General features: G+C 42.9%; 1 protein-coding gene across 5 annotated transcripts in view; it reads left to right on the top strand.

Moving 5' to 3' along the window:
* Positions 1-12893, top strand: part of rptor (regulatory associated protein of MTOR, complex 1) — a 130779-nt gene that overhangs the window by 103202 nt on the left and 14684 nt on the right. For 2 of the 5 annotated variants that reach the window (XM_058073456.1, XM_058073540.1), the window contains 4 exons: positions 1574-1688; positions 1777-1901; positions 4252-4380; positions 9584-9631. In XM_058073456.1, the coding sequence (XP_057929439.1) occupies positions 1574-1688; positions 1777-1901; positions 4252-4380; positions 9584-9631 (417 nt within the window). The remainder of the gene's footprint in view (positions 1-1573; positions 1689-1776; positions 1902-4251; positions 4381-9583; positions 9632-12893) is intronic. The other 3 variants (XM_058073619.1, XM_058073778.1, XM_058073705.1) reach the window with 3 other exon arrangements.

Here is a 12893-nt window from a genome sequence, read left to right as displayed (position 1 = left end):
TTGAGATGTACTGGTGCCTCACCGTGTGGTGGAGCGTCTAGGACAGGTGAAATTGGTTAAGACTTTGGGGTCTTTGTTATAACAGAGACTTGCAATAATCCAACCTAGAGATCACAAAAGCCTGAACAAGGTCCATTTATTTCTTTTGTAAATAAAAAATGGGTCTTATTTGGGAACTTATGTGAAGGTCTTGATCAAAGTTTTTGAGTACAGCAAGGGGTGACTGCAAGACCGTCTCGGGCAGTAATGCAATTTGCAATCATGTCTCTGAGGTGGGAGCTCAGTACTAAGATTTCAGTTTTATCTGAGTTTAATAGTAAAAAGTTTGAGGTCATCCCACTCATGATGTCTTTAGTTGTCTTTAGTTGAGTTGAGGTGTGTTGAGTTGTGTTGAGTTGTGTTGAGTTGTGTTGAGTTGTGTTGAGTTGTGTGTAGTCTTCATAGGAGTGCAAGTTAATGGGGTGTTTTCTAATGATACTGCATTGCCAAAGGGGAACATATCAAGGCTGAACAGTTCAGGTCCCAGCACAGAGCCCTGTGGGTTGCCGTGACTGACCTTCACGTTTTTATTACAAGTGGATCCAAACTTCAGGCGATCTGACAAAAAGGACAGAACCATTTTAATGCCAAGAGCATGTTCTAATCTCTGCGTTAGAATTTGGTGGTCATTTGTGTCGAATGCTGCTTTAAGGTGGAATAAAACTAATCCTGAAACGAGGCCTTTGTCTGAGGTGCTGGTGAGGTCGTTCATCATTTTTGTGCCGTTTCCGTGTTGTGGTCCGTACTAAAGTAGATGATAGTTTTTAAGGAAATGTAACAACTTTCTCTACCATATTGGACAAATATGGAAGGTTAGAGGAGGTTAGTTTTTTCAAAGAGGCGATTTCATTACAGCAACTTGGAATGATTGTGGTACGTAGCCTGGTAACTAGCGCGGGGTTTCCAGTATTCCAGCATTGTGCTGGATCTTCAGCGTTTGACTATTATTCAGAAGGCGAAAAAAAACAAAAAACCCTACATAAAAAAAGTTGCCAGTCCCTTTTCTCACACTGTGACTGTTCAATCGTACATTAGCGACCGTAATTATGAGCTCCCTCTGGTGGACACAGCTGAACTCATTTATTCATCTCCTGGCAATGAACTGCTCTGCTGGGATGAAGTTAAAATAGTTGTTGTTTTTTTTTACTTGAAACTCACTTTGGTACTTTTCCTGTATATGTCCTAGCAACCTTTTGAGTGTTAAGTCGCTGTGTGATGATTTTAGCATTCTTGATTTTACCATTCGGTAAAACGAGTCAGACTAAGAAAGAGCTATACCGTTTCCTCCTGACTCCCAAGCATCATTAAAATAACGTAAAGATTAGTAGTAGTTCTGAAGTAGAGATGTCACTAGATTAGGACGTGGTCATAAAATGTAGATATTGAACTGACTCTTTTGTTTCGTCTTAATGTTTCCTGTTCTGTCGTCTCATGTTCTGCTTTTAGTGTTGCACTTTATTCTCTAAGCTTCTGTGAATGACTTATTTGATTTATTTTAGCATGAAACTCATTTGTCATGTATACCTTCCTCCAGGTGTTTCTCGGCTGGACGATCAAATATTCATTAATCGCAATCCCGGAGTTCCCTCCGTTGTCAAGTTCCACCCCTTCAACACCTGCATCGCTGTGGCTGACAAGGACAGCATCTGGTTGGCCACCCGAAGCCCCCGTCTCATGTGACCCCGGTACTAATGATCTGACCTGGAGGACTGATGGATGGCTCTTTGTTTCTTGTAGTTTTTGGGACTGGGAGAAGGGCGAGAGGTTGGACTACTTCTACAACGGCAACCCTCGCTACACCCGCATCACAGCCATGGAGTATCTGAACGGCCACGACTGCTCGCTGCTGCTCACTGCAACAGGTTAGAAATATTAGTTTGGCATTAGTACATGCTCGAATACCGTAATACCACTAACAACTACAAGTAGGAACGGGTTTTAACTTGGGAAGGCACCCAGAATGTACACGAATAAAGGATTTTGGACATTGAACATCAAAGAGAATGTGAACTTTGACCAGAATTTATTTTTTGGAGGAGTCTTCAATATTTACTGGGATTTAGACAATGAACTCCGTCCATGAATCAGCTGTGTGATAACCTCCTTGGTATGATACAAAGTAGAGTGGGGGCTGATTCCAAAGGAGCCTGAGCCTCTGAGACTATGAAGTACTAGGAAGCAGAGTTTCTATGGTTATGTTTATTATGTTCTACAGAAAAGATATATTATTATGAAGTGTATTATGAAGTCCCCACTCTTTGTGCTTTGTGTCACAGCCTGGTGTTTTTTCTAAAGCTGCCTCGACGTGTCCCTTGGATTATCGTAAGGACGTGCACATTGCTGGGAAAGCGTAGAGCCTCCAGTTGTAGAAACGTTGCAATTACTGATTGATGTTTTAGGACTTGTGGTGGTTTAAATATAGCAGTCGCATGTTTGAAAAACTATACTTGAAGAAAACACTCAATTGAATTAAAGGCGTTCTCACACCAGGCCCACTTCACACCTTAAAGTTCAGCTTCCCTTTCTTTGGCACCATGGGAAGAGGTAGTCTCAGGCCCGGCATGCTTCCGTGCACGTGCACGTGCACAACGTGAGCGGAGTCATAGGATGACTGGAATGCAGTCCTTCCTCTCAGGTTATGACTGACAACCAGCAAAATCCATCATAGAAATCAAATACTATATATAATAGTCACAAGCCTATACAGCATGATGGTTCTCGCCCTCGACTACATTTGTATACGTGATGAAGACATTTATTTATTATTTACTTTTATTTATTTATTATATTTATTATTATTTACGACCAAAGACATCCTCTCCACTACGGTCCGTTTTAGAAGACTTTGACCGTTCTTTCAAGGCACGTAGAATAATGAGTTCTATAGCCATATAGACATGGTATATTCTACGGGTATACAGGCGTGGTATATTTGTATATTCTACGGGTATACAGGCGTGGTATATTTCAAAACAAACGTTAGACTCTCTTCTTTGATCAGATGAAAAAGGGGCTTTCTACCCTTTTCCGTTCTTTAGTAATTAGCAGCAGAACATAGTAAGTTTCTGCAAATGTCAGCGAAAAAAGGGACAAATAAAGCTTTTTGTAAAAAGATACATTTCGATCATAAAGTTCACAAATATAGCCATGTATATTTAGCCAAATATATAGCCAAATAACTACATACTATGTATGTATACATAACTACATAACTATGCCACAACATAAACACAAAAATGGTTGTTTTACTCGAAAATAACAATTTATTTTTAAATATAACACCATGAGCGTTTTACAATTTTCACATTCGTAACGGAACAGATTTTGTGCACGTGTGCATGCGTTAAAGTTTAAGCTTCTCCGTGCTTTTCCACTTCCTGTAATACTGTACATGGAAAAGCCATGGCAAACGCTTAACAAACACTTCTGCCACCTTGTGGCTGTTTTTAACATCTTAAATGTGCGCTAGCCACCATCTCTTGTATTGTGCAAAAAAAAAATATATATATATATGAATATGTGTTTGGGATTGGGTGTTCAGGTTGAAACAAATGTATAAATATGATTTTGGTTGTGAATAGGTCGCTTGTCTCCCATGTCATACAAAATGTAAATAATCTGAGCGACTGGAAATGAGACTGTAAATAATCCACAGTCGGAGGATTTATGCTAGGTCGGGGGGGCAGAAGGGGGCCCAGGTGTAGCATAATCCAAATGTGCCAGCGTGAGTACGCTAAGAATAAAGCCTGCATTTCACGCCTGGTGAAAGTTTGATAAAAGCTCCTAGATGAATGACTTAAATTCCATCTCATCAAAATGTAATGTGGCTCCATCAGCCATGTTCCAAAGGACATCCAAGAGGACATTAGTTATCAGGGAAAAAAATAGTGTTTAAAAGCGAGAGTGAAGCGTTAAATGTAAATCAAGTGCAGACTTTATGGGCTGTAATAACTTCTGAGGTAGAGAGTGTGGACATGTTTTATGTCAGGCGCTGTGTCTTAGCTGGCTAAAGGCTGAATTATGCTACAGCCAAATCCGTGCAGCGCCCCCCCCCCCCCCCCCCCCCCCCCCCCCCCGCGCCCCCTCTGCAGCGTCTCGACCCATTTGTAGCTCAATTCTCCACCAAAACACTAAAGGCAGTGTTTCCTCTTCGGATAGTTTCAACATTTCCAGGAATGACTTGATTGTTGCTGACCTCTCGGCTGTTCTTAGATGACGGTGCCTTGCGTGTTTGGAAGAACTTTGCTGACCAGAAGAATCCAGAGATGGTGACGGCGTGGCAGGGCCTGTCCGATATGCTGCCCACGACCAGAGGTCAGCCCTCCTCCGCCAGCACGCACAGTAAAGACCATTGTTCTATCTAATTGGCATCATATTTGTTGTAGTCTGGGACCATCTGCTTACTCACACGTTCACTCCTACCCTGGTATTGAACCTCAATGCCTTGTCATCGTTCCACCGCATTTCCTGTCCCGTGCTTTACTAACACAGGTTTGCAGGGGCGGGCGACACTGCACATTTGGCAATGATCCAATCCCAACAAAATACAGGACCGCTGTTGACTATACTATACTATACTATACTTTTTACTTACTTGAAAAATGTACGTACATTTGACTTCATTATTGACAGTTTTAATGTCACTCTTATTGCCAATGTTGATCTGAAATCAGAGGAGAACGTCAACGTTTAAAACAGACACTTTTATAAGTGTCTCAATTACTCAGGGTTATTCCCCATTCACCGGTTGTCCCGTGAGGTCCCCGTTTAGAAGACAATGTAAGAATGTCAACACACCATCATGATACTGATACTACCCTCGGTATCGATGTTACCCACATTTGGATCGCTCGGCCACCCCCAGTTTGCAGTGTTAGACGTCTCTGCTCAAGAACCCTACTGATATGGATAATGGATGGGTCAAAGGTCACATTGTGCACGTTAGCGTCCACCTTGTCATCGCTCACCTGTGAGTACCCCGTTTCTCTGTGACAGATGTCCACTTGAAGTCACTTTCTCGTCCAGGTATGATGGCGTGAAGGGCATGGGGGTTATGGGTATTAACTTCATTCCTCAGGGATCAATTCATGTCATCAATTCAATTTGAAACTTTTTGTCTCCTAAAGCCCGGGCTTTTGACACTTGCTAGAAGAAGACAAAGTACACAAGGTCTACACCAGGGGTGTCCAAACTTTTTCCACCAAGGGCCACATCGTGAAAAATGAAAGTATGCATGCATATATGCTAAGAAGTGATAGATATAGATATATAGATATGTCATCCTAAATAGGATGAACTTCGGTCTTTGCCCCTTTTTTCCATTTATGTTTTTGTTTTCTAAATATTTCAACTTCATTAAATATCATTCGATTTTTTTTAATTTTATATCGGTTTTCATGATCAGCTGCGCGATGGTTGAGTGTTTAGCACATGGAGGCCACACAGTCTGGAGATTGGGAAGACCTGGGTTCGATTCTCTGCTTGGGTATTTCTGTGTGGAGTTTGCATGTTCTTCCCGTGTGAACATGGATTTAATTAGCCACTCCAAATTGTCCATAGGTATGAATGTGAGTGTGAATGGTTGTTTGTCTATATGTGCCCTGGGATTGGCTGGCCACCAGTCCAGGGTGGACCCCACCTCTTGTCCCAAGACAGCTGGGATAGGCTCCAGCATACCCACGCATAGTGAAGTTAAGTGGCATAGAAAATGGATAGATGGATTTTCATGATCGGGAAAAGATCTGATACCAATTTGATGCTGACATTCCTACATTCCGACTTTTTTTTTCTCGTGAAAATTAGTTTTTAAGTTTGTTCATTGGACTCATTTGACAACCCCAGGCCACATTTTGGAAAGCCCTGGTCAACACCTACATGGACCAACACCTACACTAGAATGAGTAGATCCGTGCCGTGCAGTAATATCTGCCACGTTGGTTTTGGGATTGAAGACCACTCAAGAGTCATTCCCATCAGTCTCAAGGAATAGAACTCTCTACTGCTCCCTGTTGGCGGCTGTCATATCCTGTGACACATGTCACTGAATAATTGATCCCTGGTAACTGACACTGCTGTTTAACTGTCTGCTTCCTTTAAGATCAGTGTTGCGGTATCGTGGACTCTGTACGGCATGTGGGCCACTTTAGACCGGCGTTATGGCTTTTAGAGGATCTGCTGTCGTGTTATAACGTGCGCTTCACGTGCTAACGTGCTGCATTTTGTCAAGACGGAGGCATTAGCAAATATCTGCAGCAGGCGTGATATCCACCGTGCAGACTGCAGTGGGAAGCAGCCATCTTCTGGGTGTGAGACACGCCCTGCTTAAGTTTGTAAAGTCACCAACTTTCATTTCAATACAAACTTGTTTCCACTCAGGATCCATAAAGGCAGATTGACGGATGCGGGGGTTCATTTTGATACATTTTTTGCGTTATAAGAGCAGATTTGAGTCAATGTGTGGTAAACCATCTGAACAAAACATCCTTACTTAGTTTTGTAAATTAGTGTCATATGTGATCATATATTTCATTATGAAAACAAGCTATGGGCTGAAAATGGCCACCAGGCTGAACTTTGGCCCCTGCAAAGGTGGAAGCACAACAGAAGTCCTTCTAAGGGAAACTAGATGGCAATGAGATCGTTATTGAAGTGGATTGACAACCCACTGGTTGGGAAAGTTTGATGATTGACAAGTTGTGAGGGGTAGGTGACAACGGCAAACTCAGGCCTGCTAAATATAAAGTGGTGTGAAAACGTGTTGGCCCACTTCCTCATTTCTGTTTTTTTTTTTTTTTGCATGTTTGTCAAACTTTAATGTTTCAGGACTTGGACTAGGCCACTCCAAAGTCTTCATGTTGTTTTCTTCAGCCAATCAGAGGAGGACTTGCTGGATCATTTGGATCATTGTTCTGCTGCAGAACCCAAGTTGGTCACCAACAGATGGCCGGACATTGACCTTGAGAATTTTTTGGTAGACAGCAGAATTCATGGTTCCATTTATCACAGCAAGTCCTCCAGGTCCTGAAGCGGGAAAACAACCACAGACCATCACACTACCACCACCATGTTTTACTGTTGGTACTTTTGTAATGGGACACACACCTTTTGTTACGTCAGACCACAGAGTATTCTCCCAAAGGTCTTGGTGATCATCAAGATGGGTTTGGGCAAAATTGAGACGACCCTTAATGTTCTTCTTTTTGGTCTTGGAACTCTGACATGCTGGCTGTTTTTCGTATTGTCTTTCTTATGGCTGAGTCATGACCTCAACACTGACCTTAACTGAGGCAAAGTCAGCCCTGCGGTTCTTTGGATGTTGTTGTGGGGTCTTTTGTGACCTCTTGGATACGTCATCGCTGCACTCTTGGGGTCATTTTGGTTGGCCGGGCACTCCTGGGAGGGTTCACCTCTTACTGGTTCACACAGGGTCCTGTAGGTTTGGATTTATTTTTTTCTCCATTCAAAGTTTCATTTAAAAACTTTATTTTGTGTTCAACTGCGTTGTCAATGACTATTGTTCAAATTTGGTTAATGATCTGAACGTTTAAATTTGGTTAATGATCTGAACGTTTAAATTTGGTTAATGATCTGAACGTTTAAATTTGGTTAATGATCTGAACGTTTAAATTTGGTTAATGATCTGAACGTTTAAATGTGACAAACATGCAAAAGAGTAAAGTAAAATAAGGAAGAGAGCAAACACTTTCACATGGCTGTGTGCCACATCGTCACCAACGTGCTGCAGGGACCCGGCGTGAGGCAGCCCACTAACAAGCATGGCTGCCTTGTGACACAAATAGCCCCGGGGGACCCGTCCTTTCCCACGGCGGGCCTCATTTTCCCTGCGACTCTTTTCAGCGCTTGTTATCCTCCTGCATGTGCCGTTTGTGACAAAGTCCATCTCCGTGCCGCACTTTGTCTTCGGCTGTGTCCATTTTAGCATAATGAGCCACTCCAGTTTGTCTGAGGGCAGCAGCCGTATTCCCAGTTCCTACCTTCTCTCGAGAGGTCTCATCGGGATTGGGATGATAAAAATTCACAACAAACTTCTTCTATGAATTATTCTCCTTCTGCCCTCTACTTTTTATTTCCACATTTCTCAACCGACTCAAATCATTTCACATCACAATGTCCGTCTTATGATTTTTTCAACCCATTGCAGCATCAAGACATTCACGCTAACAATTTTTCACATTCCAAAAATTCCAGCTTTTTCCACATACAACATAAATTCACTTTGAGCTTAAGAATTCTTAGTCCTTCCATGTTTGTCAGCAGGTTCAAACACTTCAAGCACCCAAATCATCTATCATTTTCGATGCCGCTTATCCTCATCAGGGTCTCAGGGGGTGCTGGAGTCTATCCCAGCTGTCTTGGGGTGAGAGGCGGGGTACACCCTGGACTGGTGGCCAGCCAATCACAGGGCACATATAGACAAACAACCATTCACACTCACATTCATACCTATGGACAATTTGGAGTCATAAATTAACCTAGCATGTTTTTGGAATGTGGGAATACACTCGGATGCATGCGAACTCCACACAGAGAATGGAACTCAGTAAGGAGATTGGGAAGACGTGTGGCCCACATGCTAACCACTCGACCACCGTGCGCCCACCAAATCATTGAACTAAATGAACATTGGGGCTATCTATTTTTTGACATTGGAAACATTTTTGGTTTTCCTAGAATTCCACATTTTCCAGCCTAAAGATTCCATATACAAGTTTTGCAGTGTTTTCTCAAAGCATTCCAGCCTCAGAACGTTCAGGCAAAACTTTTTCCACATTTTTCCTAAATTCCCACTTTTCCCAAAAGTCCATATTTTCCGTAAATGGTGATATTCTCTCTTGGGGTTAATTTTTCTATGTTGAGCATAGCTTTTAAAATTCTCTGAATGAAAGTGTGAGGTATTTTAGTGCTGCCAACCAAAGGCGCTCCTCTGTAAAAAAAAAACCAAACTGAAACGATCTCTCATGATGAAAATGTCATCTCATCCTGCCGTGGAGTGCAGACGCCCGTGTGCTGTTTTTATTTCTTCAATAGCCGTTTTTGTCTGCCTTGTTGTTACTTGACTTTGTTTATTTTGTGGATGTTTTGTTTTGAGAGGCTGAACAAGGCAGCGCGTTCCCTGTATGATTAATACACAACCACATTCTTGCCAAAATGGCACCATTTCATCTTTCTGTTATTGGAATATTTTGCCATTTTTGCTTTTGGCCCGCTACCACTTATTCAGCAGCCATTTCCCTGTGGTGTAAATATTTGCATCGTGTGTGCGTGTCGGGTTTTGAGGCTGAAGACCCTCTAGTCGCCATTTGCAATAAGGCAGCATCTCCTGTTGAACGCCGGTGTTGCTGTCGTTTGGGAGATTCTCTGGTGTGACGCAGAAGCCTTGTTCATTCCTCTTCCATTTCAGTGGAAATGGAGGACACCCTGTGTGTTTGCATTTTTGTTCCTGTTTTTGTCCGTGCTAATTTGTTGCTTGCTTTATTGCATGCCTCCTTCCCATCTGCTCCCCGCTGCTCCCCGCTGCTCCCAGGTTTGGCCAGAAGGGTCTCCATCTATCTTGACAGGAGTAAGCAAGGAGGTGAGTGCCGTCCTTCTTTCCTTTTCCGTCTCATTTCCAGTTTTAAGCTTGCTGAAATAAAACGTGACAAATAACCAAGTCACGTGCACACGTTCAGGTGTGTGTCTGTGTTGGCCGAGGTGGAATGGGATGGTAATTGGACCTCGATAAAAACAGCATAGCCGACTATAATTCACTACCGTTACATTTGACAAACTTTCATAATAGAAAGACTCCAAAATAATCCTAATAGTCATTATTGATGGGATCACTAGAGACTATTTCATATGTTTACCATGATTCTGTTTTTATACTTGATTTACTTCCTCTTTTTGCCATTTGAGTCACATTGGAGCCAAAGTTTTGTGTCTTATTGTACGGCTTAATTCTGTTTATTAACAACTTAACGTGGTGCGTTTATTTTTTGCGGGGCCACAAAAGCTACGCGTGGTGGGAACAACGTTGTACCTCTGAAACCCTCTGTATAATGTAGCTTGAAAATGGCATATCCAAATAAATAATATGTACGATCGACATGTAAGAGATAGAAGGACGTGAACTGAAGACTTTGGTGGTTACTGTAGATGTGAAAGTCGAGCAGGGACAGAAGATTAGAAGCATATGTGGGGGCTGAAACCAACCATCTGAACAAGTGACAATGCAAATGAGTTTAATATCTAATAATATACTGTAGATATCATTATAATGAAGTCATTTAATAGTCAGAATAAGGCAAGAACCATTTTTTAAAAAACTAGCTGTAGATGGAAAATGGCTTTCAGACCGCACTTTGGACACCCCTCCCCCAAGCAAATATCTTATGTGACTACCATGGTGACTAACATACAGTATACTGTTTTTTTCCACCTATTTTTCTTTGTCTTTCCGACATTTGAGTCCCGCTGCAGCCCCTGCAAAATGTAAAAGATGCTAATGGGCCATCATTGGTGTCATCCATTGTCCAATTCCTGTCAGCAGAGCAGCGTAGCCGCTTGACACGTCCGCTCATTTGTCGCCGCTGAGCAATAATGATGAAAATAACAATACGACAGCACATTTGGACAAAAACAGAGCATATACAAATGACACCTTTGGGTTCACATTGGATGTTCATAACTGAAGGTAAAGTTCTTGATTCAGCTCCTCTGCTGAGTGGCAGTATTCTCTGATTAAATCTTGGTTCTGGCATGTGGACAAATAATTACTGTACATTTCCTTTATTGCAGCGTGTGCTAACATTTGAGAATGAGCATTGGCCAGTCACTATTTCAGTCTATGGTTTAGCTGAAGGTCAGCTCTAATTTGCTAAGTAGTCCACATTCCGACTAATGTGGACTTCTAAAAAAGATTTCATAATAAGGGTCTTCAACCAAACACTTCCCTCAGCTGATGCCCCGCCTGGCGCCGTCCCACGCGGTCCTGCTAAAAGCTTTCTGGTGGCCCGTTTATTAGTATTTCATTGGAAACATGCTGCCGCCACCCGGAGTGGAGATGGTGGGATCGGCCTGGTAAACTCGGGAGGAACCAGTGGAATTAGAGTTCTGTGCTGCTTCTGCTGTATTCATAATCACGGGCTGTCACTGGAACATCACTGGAACGTCACTGGAACGTCACTGGAACATCACTGGAACATCACTGGAACATCACTGGAGCATCACTGGAACATCACTGGAACATCACTGGAGCATCACTGGAGCATCCCTGGAACATCAGTGGAACATCAGTGGAACATCACTGGAACATCACTGGAACATCACTGGAACATCACTGGAACATCACTGGAACATCACTGGAACATCAGTGAAACATCAGTGAAACATCAGTGAAACATCAGTGGAACATCACTGGAGCATCACTGGAGCATCACTGGAGCATCACTGGAGCATCACTGGAACATCACTGGAACATCACTGGAACATCAGTGGAACATCAGTGGAACATCAGTGGAGCATCAGTGGAGCATCAGTGGAGCATCAGTGGAGCATCACTGGAGCATCACTGGAACATCACTGGAACATCAGTGGAACATCACTGGAACATCACTGGAACATCACTGGAACATCAGTGAAACATCAGTGAAACATCACTGGAACATCAGTGAAACATCAGTGAAACATCAGTGAAACATCAGTGGAACATCAGTGGAGCATCACTGGAACATCACTGGAACATCACTGGAACATCACTGGAACATCAGTGGAACATCAGTGGAACATCACTGGAACATCAGTGGAGCATCACTGGAACATCAGTGGAGCATCAGTGGAGCATCACTGGAGCATCACTGGAACATCACTGGAACATCACTGGAACATCACTGGAACATCACTGGAACATCAGTGGAACATCACTGGAACATCAGTGGAACATCACTGGAACATCAGTGGAACATCACTGGAGCATCACTGGAACATCGCTGGAACATCGCTGGAACATCGCTGGAACATCGCTGGAACATCGCTGGAACATCGCTGGAACATCGCTGGAACATCGCTGGAACATCGCTGGAACATCGCTGGAACATCACTGGAACATCGCTGGAACATCACTGGAACATCAGTGGAGCATCACTGGAGCATCACTGGAACATCACTGGAACATCACTGGAACATCACTGGAACATCACTGGAACAGTAGAAGCAGAGTTTGTCAAAAAGGGGAGCAAATGTTTCTTTAAGTGGAAGATTTCTCCTCAAGTCATCCAGGGGAGATGAGATGACTTCAACAGTTGACCTGAAGCTGCAAGTAATGATTCTTTTCTCAGGTGATTAACCTGAAGCTTTGATTTGCTTTGATTGATCGAGTACCGGAACATTCCGGTCTATAAGTTGCGTAAGAGGAAAAAGCTGAGTTGTACAAATATAATATGTACAATGTAATATAATGTAATATATACGTTCCATAAGTCCACAGCATGAATTGGCAATCACGCTCACCACAAGCTAGTTCTAGCTTGTTTTGGTCGCATCAGTGAAAATAGGAGAGCTTTTGTGTTTTCAGCCTTCAGAGACCCTCGTCTCTACGTCCATCTTTTGTTTCTGCTGTCTGGTCATTTCTTCACATTGGCACTGTGGAGTTTGCTGAAGCTAACATCAAGGTCTTGTTGAAGAGCGGGGAAGACTCACAACCAAGTGGTTTTTACCTCACATTCAGAGGGGGGGTGGCCGTGGTGGGACTGCGTGGTGGTACATTCTTGAGGGGGGGGGGGCTCAAGAACAAGCAGGAATGAATACGCTAGTAGCCGAGCCAGACCTTAATTCTGTATTGAAAAATCTGAGTTGCC

Source organism: Doryrhamphus excisus, chromosome 1 (genome assembly GCF_030265055.1).
Source record: "Doryrhamphus excisus isolate RoL2022-K1 chromosome 1, RoL_Dexc_1.0, whole genome shotgun sequence".
Taxonomy (NCBI): domain Eukaryota; kingdom Metazoa; phylum Chordata; class Actinopteri; order Syngnathiformes; family Syngnathidae; genus Doryrhamphus; species Doryrhamphus excisus.
Note: the sequence above shows the minus strand (reverse complement) of the source record. Positions and strands in the feature narration are given on the sequence as shown.